We start from the raw sequence: 21,349 nt of genomic DNA, 5'->3' as shown, positions 1-21,349 counted from the left end.
CACATCAGTGTTTCCTGAGGCTCTATTTATAGTAGCTAAGTTATGGGACCAACCTATGTTTCTTTTTCTTTTTTTAAAGATTTTATGCATGTGAGTACACTGTTGCTGTTCTTCAGACACACCGGAAGAGGACATCAGATCACTCTATAGATGGTTGTGGGCCACCATGTGGTTGCTGGGAATTGAACTCAGGACCTCTGGAAGAGCAGTCAGTGCTCTTAACCACTGAGCCATCTCTCCAGCCCCCAACCTATGTTTCTTTTAAAAAAAATTACTTTTACATTTGTACCTTTTATTGTGTGTGTGTGTGTGTGTGTGTGTGTGTGTGTGTGTCTGTCTGTCTGTCTGTCTGTCTGTCTGTCTCTGGTTGTGTGTGCCTGTATGTGGTCTGTCTGTCTGTGGATTCAGGTGTCAAAAAAAGGTCAAAGGCACTGTTACCTCGCCTGGGTGTTAGGAACCAAATGTGGGTCTGGGTCCTGGACAAGAGTAATGTGTGCTCTTAACCACTGAGCCACCTCTCCAGGAGTGAAAAGGAAAAACACAACTGTGTTTAAATATGGCTAGCTGAGGCCCTAGGTTTCTAGGTTTGCCATGTATCTTCTCTTCAAGTGGCTTGGCTAATTAAATGACCTTCTAGAAAGACAGGAAAGCAAGAGCCCCATTTCATGTTCAGTTTATTGAGGTCTGTGTGACAAGGACCAAGGTTTCTCGGCCTCTGCCTCAGACAGGACACTCACTCATGACTCTCCGTTGTGCACAGGAATGAAGAAGCAGCCAGAGCACTTTTGATTTTTACTTTAGAGTCTCCGCTCTTTGATGACAGAGTCATGACATGACTTTGTGGGTGGGACACAGCGTGGGTGGAAGATGTTAAAGAAGGGCCCGAGGAAGCAATTGGGAAGGCACGGATGCTTTGTCTCCTTACATTCTTTTTACATGAAAGGAAGAAAGTGCTGAGAGAACAGAGAGTGAGGACCCGAAACCCAAAGTACCTTCTGTGCTTGCGGCGCACGACAGGAAGATTTGGAGGCGTGGAAACCAGGTTTTCCTGTTGTTATCCTGACACTTGAGAGGTGGAGGCAGGAGGATCAGATCAAGATCATCTGAGCTACAGTGAGTGCCAGGCCAGTCTGGCCTACATGAGACCCCCCATCTTTTAAAAAGAAAAGCTTGGGAGAACTGGAGCAAGAGAGCTGAGAGTCAGGGAAGCATTGCCACAAAGCTCCGATAAGGGTGACCCAGCACATTACCAAGTTACCTAAGGACAGACAGAGCTTCTCTGGACAGACAGAGCTTTGAGATATCCTTCCCTCTAGCTATTGCCTAAACCAACCTAAATACACCAGCAGGACCTTCCTAACTAGCTCTTTTCTACCTTTTCCTGCTGTAATTTCCGGTCACGCTCTCAAGTACCAGCCAAACCTGACCTATGGAACCACTTGTTCAGCAGAGTTATACGGTGTTTACTGCTTCCAGTGAATAGGCCAGTAAGAATACAACAGGCTAGGAAAACTAACACATTCGTTGATTCTGATCTGATTTCCTGAACAGGCATAGAAGATTGTATTTTCCCTGGAGCGACGTGCCTGCAATCTCACTTCATAGGAGTGGATCCTCGTTTTTGTGGCTGGACTGGTCTTTATCTTCAGAGCAGTCTTGGTCCTTTGTGATAGAGAATTGGAGATCGGAGGGAACTGGGTGTTTAGGGAAAATAGTTTCCTGTTCGGGGGGAGGTCTCACTATGATACAGAGGTTGGTCTAACTCCTGATATCCAGTGATCTTAAAAATAATCATTTTATTTATTTGTTTGCTTTTGGGACAGGGTTTCACCATGTAGCTCTGGCTGGTGGGAAACTCGCAAGGTAGACCAAGCTGTCCTTGAATTCACACAGATCCAGCTGTCTGCCTCTCAAATGCTAGGATTTAAAGTCATAAGCCATAGGATTGAATTGTTTTTTCTTTTCTTTTCTTTTTTTTTTTAAGATTTAAACAATTTTTATGTGTATGTGTGTGTGTGCTGCAGGTCCTTACAAGGGCCAGAAGAGGGCATCAGATTCCCTTATAGCTGCTGCGAGAAGCCCCAAGCGGGGCTTCAGATCTCTGGAAGAGCAGCCAATGGTTTAATGGATGACCTATCTCTTCAGCCCCCTCAGGATCCTGTTGTGATAACGCACCCTGAGTTCTGGGATTGATTAGAACTTAACATTACAATTAGCTCTAGAAAGTTTTTCTTTAACATTTGTGTGGACTTGTATGAGTATCTGAGCATGTGTGTTTGTGTTCATTCATGTGCAATTGCTCCTGTGCACGGGGAGAGCAGAATAAGGCAGCAGGTTTCCTCATCCTGTTGTTTTGAGGCATGGCCTCTCTCTCCTCTTTTTTTATTTCCCTCTCCCTCTCCTTCTATTTCCTCTTCCCCTTCCCCTCCCTCTCCCTCTCCCCCTCCCTCTTCTGAACCTTGAGCTCATGTTTTCTCAGTTAAAATGAACACCAGCAAAACAGTGATCCTCTTGTCCCGTCTCCACCAAACTAGATCTGGAGTTACAGGTCCACACTGGAGCCTAGATTTATTACACAAGTCCTGAGATTCTGCTCTTTGTGATTTTTCTTTCTTTCTTTCTTTCTTTCTTTTTTTTTAAGATTTATTTATTCATTTATTATATATAAGTACACTGTCGCTGTCTTCAGATACACCAGAAGAGGGCATCAGATCTCATTACAGATGGTTGTGAGCCACCATGTGGTTGCTGGGAATTGAACTCAGGACCTCTGGAAGAGCAGTCGGGTGCTCTTAACTGCTGAGCCATCTCTCCAGCCCCCTCTTTGTGATTTCAAAGCAAATGTTCTTATTCAGTAAGCCATCTCCCTCTAGGACTGTAATAGTTTTGCTCGTTTGTTTTGTTTTTCAAGGCATGGCTTCTTGGTATAGCCCAGGCTGTCCTAGAACTTCACTTTGTAGCCCAGGCTGGCCTCAAACTCAGAGATCTGCCTACCTCTGTCTCCCTAGGATTAAAGGCTGCACTACTACTACTTGGCTGTTACTGTTCTTTTTAAAGAGTTTCAATTTGTGAGAAAAAACCGATAGGAGGATAGGAGAGAAAGCATTCAGGAAAATGACTGATGATTCTATGTTCCTAGATGTACAGGATTACCCAGGGATGGAGAGATGGCTCATCAAATACTGCTCTTGCAGAGGACCTGAGTTCAATTCCCAGCATTCATACCAAGCAGATCACCAGTACCTGTAACTCCAGTCCTTGGGTATCTGATGTCCTCTTTTGGCCTTCTTGGGTAACTGCACTCATTTGCACATCCTCATCCCCACCCCCACCCCCACCCATACCCTCCTTCCTACACACACGCGCGCGCGCACACACACACACACACACACTTAAAAATTAAATAGCTAAAACAAATCTTTTAAAACAGAGTCACATAAAAGTACTTGAATCGTCTGGAGGTTACTACTTTCGGTTGCACAGAGTACCCCTCTGACTTACAAAGGTCTGCGGGACCATCTGCTGCTCCCATTCACCCAGGGCAAACATGCATGGAGCAGCCTGTATATGCAGTAACAAGCAGATTTCAACAAAACAGTCCAGGGACCCGTCTGAAGCTTGGAAATAATAAATAATTATTGAATTAATGAATCCAGAAAGAATCCAACTGGGACACACTCACTCTTCACATTGAGAGTCTGCTCCCCGTGATTTCAAAGCAAATGTTCTTATCCAGTAAGCCATCTCCCTCTAAGCCTGCAATAGTTTTTGTTTGTTTTGTTTCATTTTTCAAGACATGGTTTCTCTGTGTAGCCCAGGCTGTCCTGTTCCATTTTTTGGTACCGAGGTGTTTTCTGGGATGCAAGATTTTTTTTTTTTTTTTTTTTTGCTGGTTATAGTGGTAAAACCTGGACTGTTCCAGGCAGGTGACAGTGAGATGACAGTCACCCTATCCTACAGACAAGTTTGTCTGACCTTTCTAACAAGCATCTCAGGGGCAAAGGAGCCAATACCTTCTCTCCGCTCATGCAACGATTTGCAGAGAGGAATACCAATAATAGTTTATACTTGAGCCTTTACAACGTGCCGGGCCTTACAACAGCTAAATAAGACAGTACATTTCTACTTCAGGAGAGAATGTGATGCTAAGCCAGGTAACCCGGGATTTCAAAAGATAGGATTGAAGCGAAGCCAACTGTTACCTACTATGCTGAACCTTCCTGATATTTTTTATTTCCTCCTCAAAAATTATCTAAGACTCCAAAAACTGTTTGTGTGGATAAAGGTATTGACAGTATTAGAAATTAAAGCCATGAATAAAAAAAAAATATGGTTAAATGGTAAGTATCATTAACATCTTCAGTGAAAAAAATAAGTTTCCAAAACCAAACGATGTTACCAAAAAGAGTGGCAAGTCGTTTAATATTCAGTCTAAACAACCTCTCTGAGTACATTCCCTATGTACCACACAGCCTCGGGAGAACTGTACAGCACACTGGTGAGAGAAAATGAAAGTAACGTGTTAATATGATTATGAAATTGTTTTACCTTTAGGGACTTGCCCCCCCCCCCCCCCCCCCGTCCCCTCTCCCCAAGTGTTGCGGAGAACCTCGGAGCTTCGATATGTAAGAGGCATGGCTGTACAACATGAAACAATGAATTGTGAACTCAAATTTTTCAAAGCCTTGATGAGAGGTATCAGAAGAAGTTATTTTACTTTGGTACGGATGTCGGTCCTGTTTATACGCTGTATGTAGTAGAATACGGGGGATACCATCCAACTACCAGCAAGACAGGACCGCCGGCGGCGTCTGCTCTCTAAACTCAGGCTCTTACTGGGTAACTGACGCTGACCTGACATTTGACTACAATTCCCGGCAGAGCTCACGGCAGGGGGCGTGTCAGCAGTGGGGTGCCCGGGTGACTCGTACTGATGACGAAATGAAGGGGCGTTCCTGTTTTTGGAGGCAGGTCTGGTCCCTGGTTGGGGGAGAAAACAGAAGAGGCGGGATCTATCATCGGAGTAGCCAATGCGTTGCGGTCAAGTGAAAGGCAGGGAACGAGGCGTGGCCGGATTTATTAGCTGGCTGTGTGGGGCTTACTAACCTAGGGAGTCTCGGGTCTTGGGGTCGGGGTGGAGGGTCGCCGACTGGCACCCCACGGTCGGGCTTGTGAGATGGCAGCGCGCTGGAGCAGCGAGAACGTGGTGGTGGAGTTTCGGGACTCTCAGGTGAGCTGTGCGTAAATGGAGCCGTCTGAGCATGCGCTTTCCGTGGTTTACACCCCCAAGACCCCCCACCCCGCCTTTTCATCCATCCCTTTGCTCAAGGTGGGGAGATGGACATGGTGCTCACCCGGAGCTGTCAGAGCCAGGATAGCCTAGGGAAGCTTTGATTACTAATCAGGACAGTTAGGGCAGGCATGTATGGCCTTTAGGGTTTCACAAGTGCTCATGGTCTTGGAACACCGAAATACCGATAGTAAATGCTGAAGGGATTCTTCCCTTGTACAAGGTAATGAGCTGGGGGAGGTGTCCACTCCCTGAGGTAGTCGACTGCTCTTGGTGACTTCAGGAAAGTTGCAGAACTTCTCTGAACCTCAGTTACTTGAACCAATCTCGCCTACCATTTGTGGGTTGAATTTGCGAAATACTGTTTTGCAGAGCATCTGTTCCAACCTACTAAGTGATTGCTAAAGGAGACAAAATACATGTATTGCTTGGATTGGACACCCCTGTGGCCCATCCCTGACGTCACGCTTTACACATCAGTTTTCTTACCTGTAGAAGGGAGATTATTATACTTACAGGTCTGGCGTGAGGTCACATGATTAAGACGTGTGTCGCACGGCAAGCTTCAAAAATTGTTAACATTGGGGGCCCACAAGGTGACTGGCAAGGTCACTGCTGCCTAGGCTGCCAACCTGAGTTCAATCTCCAGAACCCGCAAGCCAGGAAGAATAGCTCCCATACATCATCCTCTTTCCTCCGTCCACAGGCTGTGGCACATGTACGCACAGTAAATAAATGAACAATAAAAAAATGAAAATGATATCTTTTTTAAAATGTTAGCATTGAGCTCTTGAAGCGTTTCAGTTATTGGCCGATTGGCCTGTCAGCTTTAGTCCCACCCCAGGACCCATGTGGCAGAAGGACAGAGCCAGCTTCCACAAGTTGTTCTTTGACCTCCACACATACTGTATGGAGGTCACACACTCACACACACACACACACACACACACACACACACACACACTAAATAAAAAAACTAAAAATTAAAAGAAGTTTGTATTGACTGAATAGTTTAATTATTTTTTCCTTTCTTTAAGTTAAAATAAAACATTATAGTGAGTGATGTGTGTGGGTGCGTAGGGATCAGAGGACAACACTGGGGAGTCTATACTCTTCTACTGTGGGACCTAAGCTTAGGTCAACAGCCATTATCTTGCAACTTTACACTGTGGGTCGTCTTGAAGGTATCCATTTAAAATTTTAGGTGTATGGTTGTTTTGGCTGTTTATATGGAAATCATTTGCATGTCTAGTGACTGCTGAGGCCAGAATCTCCTGGATCTAGAGATACAAACAGTGGTTAGCCTCCATGTGGATGCTGGAAATCTAGCCTGTGTGCTCTGGAAGAGGGCCGTCTCTCCAGCCAGTAATCCCTTCGCACCCCACACTTTCTTTTTTGAGACAGGGTCTCATATGTAGCTCTGGCTCTCTTGGAAGTCATTATGCAGACCAGGCAGGCCTCAGACTCAGAGAGATCCTCCTGCCTCTGTCTTCCGAGACTAGGGGTTAGAGGCATGCACTAGGACTCTTTTTTTTTTTTTTCTTTTTTTCCGGAGCTGGGGACTGAACCCAGGGCCTTGTGCTTGCTAGGCAAGCGCTCTACCCCTTGGACTAAATCCCCAACCCCACTAGGACTCTTTTGAGACAGGATTCCATGTACCCAAGGTTAACTTTGAGCCTGGCGTGTAGCTAAGGAGACCTTGAACTTTTGGTCCTCTTGCCTGTTCCTCCTGAGCACTGAGGTCATAGGTGTGCACCACCACACACAGTTTTGAGCAGTGCCTTAGGCTCCATGCATGCTACACTGACTGAGCTGAGCTATATTTTTATCATTTTTCTGTATTGAGTCTTCCATGTGCCAGGCTTCATGCTAGGCAGTGTATCTGTGTTTTCTTTTTCTACTTGATGAAAGAGCCCTGCAGGCTAAGTAGCTATTATTCTTTTCTACCAAAAGAGGAGGCTGATCCCTCATTGGCTGATCTTGAGAGACTTGTCTAGGGCCTACTGTATGTGGCTGGTGGCCACGGGGATTTGTACAGTCTCTGGCCCCAGAGCCCATAATGCTACTTCATCTCTTAATAGCTTATAATGTGTCACACATAGGTTCATAATAAATATCATGTCTTCCTTTCCTGATACCTAGGACATTTCTTCTCAAGTTTTTTCATTTCCTCAACAAATATTTATTGAGTACTTTCTTATATGTTTGGTTGTAATCTAGCCTTTAATGGCTGCGCCATCCCTCCATCCTTAAATACTTTCTCTGGGTCAGACTTTTATTCACCTATTTATTTATTTATTCAATAAGGATTTATTTATTTCAGTTTTTGTGTTTTTATGTGTGTGGTGGCAAGTACATGTGTATGTATGTTTTGCATGTGTATACACATGTGTCTCAGGGTTTCTGTTGCCATGAAGAGACCATGACCATGACAACTCTTACAAAGAAAAATATTTAGTTGAGAAATTCTAATTGACTTGCTGTTCAGAGGTTTAGTCCATTACCATCATGGTGGGAAATGAAGGCAGACGTGGTGCTAGAGAAGGAATGAAGAGTTCTACATTCAGATCAGCTAGCAACAGGAAAAAAATGTGGACCACTAGGCAGGTGGTGAGCCTCTGAGACTTCAAAGCCTGTCCCCACATCTCCTAGTAGTGCCACTCCCTTTATGGGCCAAGCATTGAAACATGAGGGTCTATGGGACTATTCCTATTCAAACCACACAACGTGTGTGGGTGCATGTGCAGGTAGAGGCCCAAGGCTGATGTCAGGAATCGGCCCGGTTGCTTTTCCACCTTGTTCACCTCAGCGAAGCCCAGAGCTTGCCAGTGTGATTAGTCTTGGTGGCCAGCTTGCTCTGAGGGATCCAGTTTCTTAGCTTTTCAAGGCTAGATGTACAGGCAGGCTACTCTGCCCACCCCGTATTTATGTGGGTTTCTGAAGAGTTGAACTTTGGTTCTCATGATTACAAGGTCGTGTTTTAACTGTTGAGCCATTCCCCCAGCCCCAGCCCCTTTTAAAAATAAGGATTTGCTGTGGTCTGCTAGTGCACACTATACCAGGCACAGTGTCAATATCCAGTTAGTCTACACTTGGGGAAAGCTAGATTAGAGTAAGTGGGTAGCAGGCATCTTCTAAACCTCCATCATGTCTTCTGCCATGAGGGCCAGTCTGCTCTGTGGCACCCTCTGATAAGTAGTCCCCATGGAGGATTTGACCAGAACTCTTTGGATTAAGGGATCTTGAGACACTTGGTGCTGTCAGCACTGTCAGTGTGAGGTCTGCTTTCCCCAGACTCCTAGGGGAGAAGACAGATTGCGGTTGCCCTTCTTGTTAATTGCTTTCACTAGGGATCAGGACGTAGCAGAACCAGTATCACGTGTCCAAGCCTGCTAATTTGGAAGATGCTAATCTATAAATCTTTTAATTCTCACAGAAACCCAGGCTGCCTCACCCCTATTTCTTTATAGAGATGTAACTGAAGAGACCTGCAGAGAGGGCGCTCACACCTATATTGCAGTGCTATAAAGTAGGAGCAAATAATCAAGCCTAAACAGCAGTTGGCATAGCAGGAGAACAAAGTAAACTGGGTAATTTAACTGCCTTGTGGGAGTTTCTGTTTTTCCTTAAGATTTTTCTATTTAGTTGAAAGGGTATATCTATAGTGTGAATTTGCCTGTTTAGTCTGATGTTGATTGGCAAGAGGCAGAAACCTATTTTATTAGCTTTCTACTGCATGGAAAGAAAAAGAAAATACTTTATGTTGCCTCTCTGAAGAAGATGTCTAGAACAATAAACTTCTCGAAATGCTCCATATTCATTTCATAGTTTATATTCTAGAAAATAATCCCAGCAGTCTGGTGGTTTGAATGAGAATGGCTCTCATAGATTCATGTGTTTGAATGCTTAGTCCCGAGCTGGTGGAGCTGTTTGGGAAGGATTAGGAGGTGTGGCCTTGCTGGAGGAGGTGTGTCACTGGAGTCAGCCTTAAAGTTTCAAAGCCCAGGCCCTTTCCAGTTAACTTTCTCTGCCTCCTGCTTGTGGATTAAGATGTAAGCTCTCAACTACTGTTGCAGCACCATGCTTGCCTGCCTGCCTGCTGCCATGTGCCATGATGGTCATGAGCCCTCTGGAACTGTAAGCTCCAAATTAAATGCTTTTATAAGTTGTCTGGATCGTGGTGTTTGTCGCAGCTATCGAAAAGTAATTAAGACACAGGCCAAGGCACTTGCTGCCAAGCCGATGACCTGGGTTTGATCCTCAGGGCCCACAGGGTAGAAGTGGAGAACAGACTCCTGAAAGTTGTCCTCTGTTTTGTTGTTTTAGGGTTAGGGATGTAGCTTGCCTAGCGTGCTTGGGGCTTTTTGTTGGCTTGTTCGTATCTTACTAATTGTGTCTGTAATCCGCCTGTCTTCACCTTCTTAGCAGTGGGATTACAAGCATGTGCTACAGCAACCGGCTGGTAAGGAAAACAAAGGTCTAGAGGACCAAGGTTGGATTTCTAGCACCTGCCATAGCACGTGTGGTGTCAGATGACAACGTTTAGGGTCAGCTCTGTCCTTCCACGGTGAGATCTGGGAAGCTAACTCAGGTCTTTGAGTTTGCCTCATGAACATTGTCATTGCTTGGTTTTTCAGTTTAATGAAGTATTTTTGGGCTCTTGGTGGGCTTAGCTTGGGGGTGGTTAGTAGGATCTTGGAAATCCAGTGGCGTAAAGGACAGTGAATGAGGACACCAGAAGGACAAGCAAGCCAAGTTCCCTTGGCAGGCAGAGTGAGAGCTCTCCGCAGCAGGGAGGAATCTTAGAAATGATTGTCGTCTGTCTTTCTGCTCTTTTATGCACTGAGTCTCATTGGTTTACCTGTACATTGTATATAAATTAGCAATTGACTGATTTGGGATGAATCTGGGAACACACTCACACACACATGCATGTGCATGTGCACGAGAGATCTGTGTATGTATGTGTGCATATGCATGGGCTTTGGTCCTTAGGAACCACTCACCTGTCTTTACCTCCTTCGCTCTGGGATTACAAGCATGTGCTATGATAAAAAAACAAAAAAAAACAAAAAAAACAAAAAAACCAGAGGATTCAGGTTTGATTTCCAACATGTTATGTATGACAGCTCACAACTGTCTATACCTACACTTCCAGAGGCGCCATTAACTTCTGGCTTCCTTCAGTACCGGCACACACGTAGTTTACAGACATACATACAGGCAAAACACACATAAAATAAAAAAATAGGGCTGGAGAGATGGCTCAGTGGTTAAGAGCACCAACTGCTCTTCCAGAGGTCCTGAGTTCAAATCCCAGCAACCACATGGTGGCTCACAACCATCTGTAATGGGATCCGATGCCCTCTTCTGGTGTGTCTGAAGACAGCTACAGTGTACTCATAAACATAAAATAAACATTTAAAAAAAAATAAAATAAAAAATTGTGTGTGTGTGTGTGTGCAAGAGAGAGAGAGAGAGAGAGAGAGAGAGAGAGAGAGAGAGAGAGAGGGTGGGGGGAGGGGGAGAGAAGCCAGAAGAGGGTGTCAGATCCCCTGGATCTAGAGAGTTGTAGGTGGTTGTGAACGTCTGGGAACTGAACTCAGGTCCCCTGGAGACAGCAAACTCTCAAATACTGAGCTATGGCTCCAGTCCCCAAACACCTGGCTCTGTGTACATCTGAGAATCACACTCTGGTCCTGGCACCCTTGGCAAGTTGCTCACATCTGGCCTGTAACTCCAGCTCCAGGGAATGCACCGTCTTTGGTTTCTATCAGGGTCCAGCCTTGACACAGGATCGGAGTTCTCAACTGGAAGCAAGGTTTCCATGTACCTGTGCTCACATATACATACTCTCCACCAAGAGCCACATAATTAAAGGTAAAATACATCTTCAGGAAACAAGTTTGTTCGTTTTGAAGTGACTCGTTAAGATGCGAATACGAAGTTTATAATAGCAGATCCTGGGAGGTAGAGGCAGGAGAATCAGGTCATCTTCCCATACCGAGCAAGTTTGAGAGCAGCTTGGGTTCCAGGAGACCCTATCTCCAAAAGCAAAATAAAACAACCAAAACAGAAGCCGGAAGCCAGCACAACAACAGAACAGTGAGTTAGATCCCAGTAAAGCACACCACAGCAGACGTGAGTTACCTGCCTTGTTAAAAGGTGAAATAACAATGCAGTAACAGTAGCGAAAAACCTAATCTAGCACAGAGGTCAAGGGTTTGGAGGCAGTGATGGCCAGGAGCCAGGCGATGCCGTCTGCGGGCCAGGTGACCTTGGCTAACTTGCTACCTTTCTATGCTTCCACTCTTCATCCATAAGGCAAGGCAAACACTAGGTATCAAGGGCTCCCTAGAGCGCCCTCAGGATGATGAGTACTTCGAAGACTGCAAAGCAAAAATCAAAGAGCAAAGGGAGTAGAGACTGGACAAAAGGAGCCCAGACTCTCTAGTGACTTTGTGATGGAGGAGCACAGAACATCAATTCTCCCGGTGTCAGTACCGGAAGTGTTGTTTGGAGCCTGGTTGGCTAGGGACTACAGCACATACCAAGAGTGCAGACCCCTGTCAAGAGAAAAGCATGCTCAAGTGTAGCCGCAGGAGCCACTGTTAGCAGCTGGTGTGAACACTTCCAGAATCCGGGTTCTCAGACAGGAGCCCAGCTCTGTGATGGCAAGGAAGCCCTCAGCCGACTAGCCTCAGACCTTCCCCTGGCATGCTTCTTTGTAGAATAGCTGTGAGGGTTAAATGAGGTACCTGTGCAGAACTTAGCACAGTGGCCAACATACTTTAACTGCTTGATGCCTGTTATTGCATTGTTAGTCTGACCTAAGGACATCCGAATGGGCTTCACAGAATAGACTTTGAGAGCTGAGAAGATCTTTTGGTGATGTCTCACCTACCCTCGTATTTTATATACATGGGAACCTGAGTCCTACAAGGATGAGGCGATTTCCCCCAATGACACTCTCTGTGTGGCATTTGCAGGGAGAGGAGATGTCCCTGTATTGAAGAGGGAGATTTTGAAGCAACACCCCTATGGCTGTGTAAACAATTTGTCGTTCCTGTTAAACAATGACAGCTCTAAGGCAGCTTTGGCAGCAGTATCTGTCTCTATAATTTATATAGAGATAGGATCTTATGTGACATGGTCTGATTCTTGTTAATATCACTTGGTTTCAGCTTATGGCTTCAGGCTGTGAGGTCTGATTATGCATTCATTAGGGTCCAGGCCCAGGCTGGAGACAGACTGGTGTTAGGTAGGAAAAATGGTCCAGCTCTGATTTGCACTGATTGGAAGGATAAGCAGACAGCATACTTTTCCTTCCTGCCTTCCTTCTTCCTTCTGTCAGGTTTATGTGGCCTAGTCTGGCCTTGAACTCACTGTTCAGTTGAAGGTGACTTTGAACCCCTGATTTTCCTTGCCTCCACCTTCCAAGTGCTGAGCTGACAGGTATGTATTGTCATGCCCAGCCCAAGATCAGTTTTCTAACAGAACCATTTGATTTGTGCTAATATTTAACTGTAATATACTCTATGCATGGCATTCGGCTATTATTAAGTACATAATTAGCTGCAATCTCTTTAAAAATAATAATATTACAAAAACTTTAATGTTGTTCATTAATCCTTTAATGGCTGAACTTTTTTTTTTTTTTTTGGCACGTTCTCACTATTTAGTTAGCCTTGGCTTGTTTGTAATTTATTATGTATATCAAGCTGACCTGAACCCCCAGAGTTCCTCCTGCCTCTGCCTCCCAAGGCTGGGATTCTTTTTTTTTTTTTTTTTTTTGTTCTTTTTTTTTCAGAGCTGGGGACCGAACCCAGGGCCTTGCGCTTCCTAGGCAAGCGCTCTACCACTGAGCTAAATCCCTAACCCCAAGGCTGGGATTCTAAGTGTGCACCCATGCCTAGCTTCATGAGCTTTCCTTGTTAGATCTCTGGGCCATAGGTAATTAACTGTCAATTCACCCGTTTAAAGAAAGCAAACGTCTGAATGAGTTTTAAAATATACCCATCATCCCCATCATTTCGAGAACATACTCTCACCCCAACTTGAATCAGGTTTGTTTGTTTTTGAGACAGGGTTTCTCTGTGTAGCCCTGGCTGTCCTGGAACTCATTCTGTAGATCAGGCTGGCCGAAAACTCACAATGCTCCTCCTGTGTCTGCCTGCCTCCTGAGTGCTAGAATTAAAGGTGTGCAGCACCACTGCCCAGCTGGCTCATTCCGCTTTTAGTTGAGTAACAGTCACTAAAGGCTGTAGTGTCCACTGTAAGGCTGTAGAGCGTCTGCTCACTCTTTTTTATAGTCCATTGTTGCTCTATAGCATCTTACGTATCCATTCTTCAATTGTTGGATATTTGAGCTGTTTACACTTTGGGGTATTATGGGTCATGTTGCCATGAACACCGGTGTACAAGTTGTTGTGTAGCATAAACATTTAAGACAATTTCTAAATTGCCTTTAATACCAAATAGTCAGTAAAGTAATATGTAAATGATACCATGTACTAGGCATTGTGTTAGCAAATTGAATTTTACCCTCGAGAAAATTGCAATATAATGGAGGAAATGTACTAATAACTAAATATCATTATAATATCTCAAGTGCCGAGGAAACAGAGTCTTAGGTCCTGCGGAAACACAGATGTAGCCAGTTCATCCTAGGTGTGGGGATGGCCCAGCAAAACCTTAGCAGTGTCTGTGCTGGATCCCAAAGGGTGGGGAGTTGGAGATCTCTGCAGACTTCATGAAGAACTGATTTTGGGTCTTTGCTACCCACATAAAATGCTGGACATGGTGGTGCACCCCAGGGATCTGAGTACTGAGGAGATCTTTGGAGGATGCTGGCTAGCCAGCCTAGCTGAATTGGTGAGTTCCAGGGTTCAGTGGGAAGCTATGTAAATCAGTCAAGCAAGCAAGCAAGTAAGCAACGGAGGAAGACATTCCACGTTGTTCTCTATCCTTCACACTCAGGGGCATGTGTGTGCAGTGTACTTACCACACCACACCATACACATGCACACACACAAAAACAGGGACACACAAAAAGACAAAGAATTAGCCAGATAAAGGATAGGAGTGTCTTCCTGGCAGAACCAGCCATAGGTCTAAAGTAAAGGTCCTGAGGTGAGGGAGGGAAGTAAAGGGGGGAGGGAGGGAGAAAGAGACAAAGTTTGAAGGGCTGGAAGGAATTTGTGTTAAAGAATTGTTAATGGCTGGGATAGGAATGAGCAGGAAGCTCCGAGGTGGTCTCTAAGCCACAGCACACTGAGGATGTGCCCAGTCCTGCTGACTCTGCAGAACCACAGCCAGATTTAGCAGCAGCTGTGGGATGACTGGGAGCACAGCTGGTGGCAGGCTCCAGGCCTTCCCTGTAAGAAGTGGTAACCGGCAGAGGAGGGGAGGCTTGAGGGAGGCAGGGGGCTCTGCCCAGGCTCACTTGCAGTCTCAGTAAAGGCTGTATCCTGGAAGCAGGCGTTTTAGGTCAAGAACGATCATTGCTTCTGATCCTGTCTTGATTTCTTTGCCAGATCATTTTGGTTTCATTTGTTTGTTTTTTATGTTTTTGACTAAATACAGCCCATGGTGGCTTTGAATGTGTGATTCTCCTGTTGCAGCCAGCTAAGTGTTAGGATTACAGATACGCACCTCAGTGCCGTGTGTGTGCGTGCGTGTAGTGTGTGTGTATAGTGTGTGTGTAGTGTGTCTAGTGTGTGTGTGTAGTGTGTAGTGAGTGTGTGTGTGTAGTGTGTAGTGTGTAGTGTGTAGTGAGTGTGTGTGTAGTGTGTGTGTAGTGTGTGTGTGTGTTTGTGTGTAGTGTGTGTGTAGTGTGTGTGTTTGTGTGTAGTGTGTGTGTGTAGTGTGTAGTGAGTGTGTGTGTAGTGTGTGTGTTGTGTGTGTAGTGTGTGTGTAGTGTGTAGTGAGTGTGTGTGTAGTGTGTAGTGAGTGTGTGTGTGTAGTGTGTAGTGAGTGTGTGTGTAGTGTGTAGTGTGTGTGTTGTGTGTGTGTAGTGTGTGTGTAGTGTGTAGTGAGTGTGTGTGTAGTGTGTGTAGTGTGTGTGTGTTTGTGTGTAGTGTGTAGTGAGTGTGTGTGTAGTGTGTGTGTTGTGTGTGTGTAGTGTGTGTGTAGTGTGTGGTGAGTGTGTGTGTGTAGTGTGTGGTGAGTGTGTGTGTGTAGTGTGTAGTGAGTGTGTGTAGTGTGTGTGTTGTGTGTGTGTAGTGTGTGTGTAGTGTGTGGTGAGTGTGTGTGTGTAGTGTGTGGTGAGTGTGTGTGTGTAGTGTGTAGTGAGTGTGTGTAGTGTGTGTGTTGTGTGTGTGTAGTGTGTAGTGAGTGTGTGTGTGTAGTGTGTAGTGAGTGTGTGTGTGTGTAGTGTGTAGTGTGTGTGTGTAGTGTGTAGTGAGTGTGTGTGTAGTGTGTGTGTGTAGTGTGTAGTGAGTGTGTGTGTGTAGTGTGTAGTGAGTGTGTGTGTAGTGTGTAGTGAGTGTGTGTGTGTAGTGTGTAGTGAGTGTGTGTGTGTGTGTAGTGTGTAGTGAGTGTGTGTGTGTGTGTAGTGTGCCATAGCACAGTTGGAGGCCAGGAGAGCTTTGTGGATGGAGGTAGTTCTCTTTCCACTGTGGACTGGGTGGTCAGGCCGGCATGGCAAGCGCATCTATCTGCTAAGCTATCTCACTGGTCCTCAATATAAGTTTTAGTAGGGGGTATAAAATACCATTCTCAGACACATCGCTGGTCTATCCATAATCTACAAGCCCCTTCCTTCAGGCAGATAGGAAGTTCTATCTGAGTCACAAATGTTCCCTTCCTCCCTTTCCTTGGGTTCAGATAAAACCCCACACCCCATTCTTCATAATTGCTTAGCTAGCACCTCCCCTTCATTTACCACTTGACTCACCTAGCACATTTCATTCACTCATCTCATTGATGGCGCCTGTCAGCAGCAAGGCCTTGGACCATCGCCTCCTGCCCCTACACATCGTCCTTTTCTCTGGCAGATTGCTTCATGTTTTGTGAAGAGAACTTCCTTCTCTCAAGTTCTTCATGGGAGCAACCTAGCATAATCTTCCTATGTGTTCCTACAAACACAGTGGTAGTTTTTTGGGGTTTTTTTTGTCTTTTAAATTAGTGGTTCCTTTTAAAAAATAACTTTCTGGGCTCATCATATGGTTCGGTGGATAGAGGTACTTGTATCCTCCAACCCCAGTAAATAAATGTAAAAGAGATCCCTTGATAAGGCAGTTTATGATAATTTGCAGTTTTGATGCATTTTCATGGTTTTAAAAATGCTACTAGAACCATTCCATTGCCTAGATGTGCGTACTATAGTTGTAAGTAAACAGCTCTGTCCAGAAAACATTTTGGGGTAGGTAGTAGAGGTAGAGCTCCTGAGACAAAAGGCATGGTGAGTTTGACTGTGGCCAGGTAGTCTTTGGTTGGTGCTCTGTGGCTGTCCACTGCACACTACAGATTTAGCAACTTAGAACAATAACCATCTATTAACTCAGGGTTCGGTGGGTCAGAAGTCCAGGCACTGCATGGCTGCTTTCTTTGTTCAATGCCTCACTGCCAAAACCAAGGCATCTTTGAGCTGTTTCCACCTGGAGGCTTCACTTCAGAGGAATCCATTTCCAAGCTTGTTCAGGTGGTTTTCTTTCTTTCTTTAAAGATTTATTTATTTATTTTATGTACAGCATTCTGCCTGCATATGTGACTGCAGGCCAGAAGAGGGCACCAGATCTCATTACAGATGGTTGGGAGCCACCATGTGGTTGCTGGGAATTGAACTCATGACCTCTGGAAGAGTAGTGAGTGCTCTTTTTTTTTTTTTTTTAAGATTTATTTATTTGTTATATACATGTAGCTGTCTTCAGACACACCAGAAGAGGGCATTGGATCCCATTACAGATGGTTGTGAGCCACCATGTGGTTGCTGGGATTTGAACTCAGGACCTCTGGAAGAGCAGTCAGTGCTCTTAACCGCTGAGCTATCTCTCCAGCCCCCCCTTTTTTTTTTTTTTTTTTTTTTAACAGATCTTGTCTCAAGTTTATTTGTAAAAACAGCATAGGACACTGGTCATCTGCAGATAGTGTGTAGGTGGTTGTGTCCCAGCAGTCCATCTGTCTTCACACCGGCAGGAGCCTGTTCTATGGGGCCTTCACAGGGGCCTGGGCACCCTTGGGAGCCTGGGCTGGAGCTTTGGCCTGGGCCTTAGCTGGAGCTTTGGCCTCTGCCTTGGTTTGAACCTTGGGTTTTGGTTGGCAGAGCCTACGACCCTTGGCCATGTAGCTTCGAATCTTCTTCCCAAGCTTGGGGTGAGCGATGAAAGCCAGACGGCTGAGTTTCCGGCTGGAGCCCTTTGGCATCTTGGGCTTGACAGCCTGAGGCTTCACGAGGGCCTTGATGGCCTCTGCTCGTGCACTCACAGCCTTGGCATTGTTGGCCTGCATCTTCTTCAGGCCTTTCTTGTTGTGCTTCTTGGCAAAGCGCATGTTCCTCAGAAACTTGGCGTCGACCCCCTTAAGAGATTTGTATCTTTGTGACCGGGGTTTCTTGATGCCATTTCTGTGCCATTTGCGGGACTGGTTGTGTGTGGTGTGGTTCTTGGACTTGGCCATGTCTGCACGGTAAGCCGCAGCTCCTGCAGCGCCTGGGACCGGAGCAGTGAGTGCTCTTAATCACTGAGCCATCTCTCCAGCCCTTAGGTGGTTTTCAATATCCAGTCTTGAGGGTCTAAGACAGAAATTCCTGCATCCTTACTGACGTAATTGAAGGCTTGCTCTCAGCTCCCAGAAGTCACCATCAGGTCCTTTCCTGGGACCCCTTCCTCTTTCTTTTTCTTTCTAGCTTCTGGACCAGTTTAACTGGTCAGTGTGATTAGCTTTCTCAGTTGCTGCCTTCCAGATAGAAAGTCTATGCTCACTAAACAACACCCCTCCCCTAACCCTGTCAGCCTCTACTTTGTCTCTGTGAGCTTCCCTGATGTATTACTACTTTAGTGTTGCTGTGATAAAATACAGTAACTACAGAAAGTTTATTTGAGCTTACGGTTCTGGAGAGAGAGTTCATAATGGCAGGGGAGGCATGAGAACCTGAACAGGAAGCTGAGAGATCAAATCTCAAGTACACACAGGAAGCAAAGGGAGAGCTAGAAGTAGGGTAAGGCTGTAAGGCCTGCTTGTAAGGCCTGCTTCCAGTGACTTGCTTTGTCCAGCACCTCCTAAAGGTTCCATAACGTTCCCAGACAACCTCACGCACAGAGGACCAATATTTAAATACACGAGCCTATGGGGGCATTTTTCACTCAAACCTCCACATATGCCTTAAGTGGAGTCACCTTGTACCAGTGTCCCGTTAGGCGTGTTTCACTTGGTGCAATCTTTAAGAGGCGTTCCTGTCGTAGCATCTATCAGGATTTCTGTTTTAAAGGCTGAGCAATGATCTACTGTGATGTTGACTACTTTTCTTATCTTCCATTCATCCCTTGGGCACCTTAATCACATCAGTAAACCACTGGCAGCTCTAGCTGGAGAAGTATTTTATTAACTAGCCTTGTGTAGCAGGCCCAAGGGGTGTGCGTCAAGAGCCCAGAGTCTTGGGGCTTTGCTCAGATTCTCCATGAGATGCCCTCTAGAAAGATGATGCTCCCAGCTGCAGAAGCCATCTTGTCCTCTTCAGCATTAATCTGAACTTGCCCGTGTAGCCAGGCTTCTCTCTGCTCAGGACTCTAGGGCGATATGAAGGATGTTTTAATTGCTTTTTGGCCTCTGGGAGAACAGTCTGGCCTCGTGTCTCCGGTATTAGGGATGACATGGTTTTTGAGTGCTAGGTATGTGTGAGAAAACCTTTGGTGAAGCTAGTGAGGGGCGGGGCGTTGGTGTTGCCATTCATAGGTTCTGAATCCACAAAGTGAATTCTTCCAGCATGCTCTCTTGGAAAGAATTTAGAGCATTTAGTGACCAAAGAAGTGACACAGAAATGACAGTGTAAGGCTGTAACTGCCAGGATTCAGGCAGCCACGCACTTGCCTTACCTTTACTAGACTTGGTACGGACTTGGAGATGAGGCTCTGAGTCATGAGAATGATGCTCACTAGGACCTGGGAGACGGAATTTCAGACTGAATGTGGATGAGACACACTGGTAACAATGTGACCCTGGAAGATCGTGGGGTGCAGGGGTACATGTGAGAATATGCTCAAAGTACATTGTGAACTTGCATAAAAAATGTCCTCATGTAACCCTGTAAATAAGACATGGCTAAAATATTAAGAGTAAAACCTTGGATTCAGTAGGGATGGTTTTTGAGAAATATGCCATATGGCAAGAAATATGCCATGAGCAAGAAGGTCCCATGTGCTATGGGAAGAAATGGGTGTTCTTGGGTATACAGATAGCAATGTTCCAGGTTACCTTCTGCAGGAGAGGGTCTCGTCAGTAACTGTTTCTTGCTCTGTGCTAGTTAGATTCTCTGAGGGCTCTAGAATATCTGTCATCTCAACTTATAATTACTGTCTTGGTTGTGTATAGTCCTGGTGTGTGTGTGTGTGTGTGTGTGTGTGTGTGTGTGTGTGTGTGTGTGTGTGTTAAACAGAAGCTGTCAGTTGTCAAAGTGAATGTGAGATCTGGGTGGGAACTAAAAGGGCTTAAAACAATGGTTCTCTTTTTCTTTTTTCTTTTTTTTTTTTTCGGAGCTGGGGACTGAACCCAGGGCCTTGCGCTTGCTAGGCAAGCGCTCTACCACTGAGCTAAATCCCCAACCCCAAAACAATGGTTCTCAACCCATGGGTTGAGACCCCTTTGCCAAACCTCTGTCTGAAACAATTATATTACAATTCCTAACAGTAGAAAAATTACAGAGATGAAGTAGTAATACAGTAATTTCATGGTCGGGGGCGATCACCACAACGTGAGGAACTGTAATAAAGGGTCACAGCGTTAGGAAGGTTGGGAACCACTGGAGAGTATCCTCTGCAGAGTACTAATATCTGATAATGGATTGTTGTCAGCCGGGGACTTCCAAGAAACAGGAAGAAGAGCCAAGGGCAGGTCTGTCTTCTCCCTGGTTATTTTGCCTGCAGAAGAACTAAAACTGTGTTCTTTTTTTTTTTCTTTTTTTCGGAGCTGGGGACCGAACCCAGGGCCTTACGTTTGCTAGGCAAGCGCTCTACCACTGAGCTAAATCCCCAACCTAAAACTGTGTTCTTTTTCACAGGCGACTGCCATGTCTGTGGACTGCGTTGGGCAGCATGCAGTGCTTTCTGGGTAAGTGAGCTTTTGGAGTTTTTCTACCGCAAGTTCTGGGGAGCACAGTATGGTTTCCTGGGAAATGGGAAACTATCTTTATGTTTGAGGACAGTCTAGGGTTTAGTGCTCACACCCTAAGGACCACGGGGCACTTGCAGGGTTCTTTGCGTGTTAGTTCTTTGTTTTGTCTCTCAGGTAAGCAGTGAACTCACAGTTTTAGTGATCTGTAGTTTGGCCTTGAGATGGCAGTGCTCTTGTTACCACACAGCCTCATCAAGGAATGAGTTTAGCAGGTTAAAGAGGTGGTTAGGAGGGTTGGAGGGACCTGGGTTCTCTGGACAGTTATGCAGTTTACCTAACTGGACTTTGGTTTTCTCCTGAAAGAATTAAAAAAAAATGATTGTGTGTGTGTGTGTGTGTGTGTGTGTGTGTGTGTGTGTAACCTCAGGTATTATTCCTCTTTCTTGTTTGTTTAGTTTTGAGGTAGGTTTTCTTGCTGGGCTGGAACTCATAGAAACACAAGCCTGGCTGGACAGTCAGCTCCAGAGAGCCATCTGTCCCTCCTTCCCAGGAATGACATTACTGCAGGGAGTTAACTCACAGACCAAGTGTCTTTTCTTTCTTAAAAAATGTGTTGGGGCTGGGGATTTAGCTCAGTGGTAGAGCGCTTGCCTAGCAAGCGCAAGGCCCTGGGTTCAGTCCCCAGCTCCGAAAAAAAGAAAAAAAAAATGTGTAGCATTCTTCTTTTTCAAGTTCTTTTCGTTGATTGACACTTTAAACTTGCTCTTGGCCTATTTACTATGTTACTTTAAT

The 21,349-nt window shown here is 45.4% G+C and overlaps 1 protein-coding gene and 1 pseudogene across 29 annotated transcripts in view; one reads left to right on the top strand and one right to left on the bottom strand.

The window, feature by feature from the left end:
• Window positions 1-5,081: 5,081 nt before the first annotated feature.
• Wdr59 (WD repeat domain 59) overlaps window positions 5,082-21,349 on the top strand; it is a 67,278-nt gene continuing 51,010 nt past the window's right edge. For all 28 annotated transcript variants that reach the window (XR_015643494.1, XR_015643493.1, XR_015643492.1 and 25 more), the window contains 2 exon segments: window positions 5,082-5,230; window positions 20,505-20,554. Coding sequence is in view for 17 of the 28 variants with exons in the window: in NM_001432046.1 (NP_001418975.1) it covers window positions 5,177-5,230; window positions 20,505-20,554 (104 nt within the window). In the remaining 11 variants the exon portion in view is untranslated.
• On the bottom strand, window positions 17,130-17,924 carry LOC120098629 (60S ribosomal protein L29-like; annotated as a pseudogene). The gene has a single exon (XR_015644156.1). The product of XR_015644156.1 is annotated as a 60S ribosomal protein L29-like (transcript).

The sequence above is a fragment of the Rattus norvegicus genome, chromosome 19, assembly GCF_021556685.1.
Source record: "Rattus norvegicus strain SHRSP/BbbUtx chromosome 19, alternate assembly SHRSP_T2T, whole genome shotgun sequence".
Taxonomy (NCBI): domain Eukaryota; kingdom Metazoa; phylum Chordata; class Mammalia; order Rodentia; family Muridae; genus Rattus; species Rattus norvegicus.
This window is presented reverse-complemented; position numbering and strand designations above follow the sequence as displayed.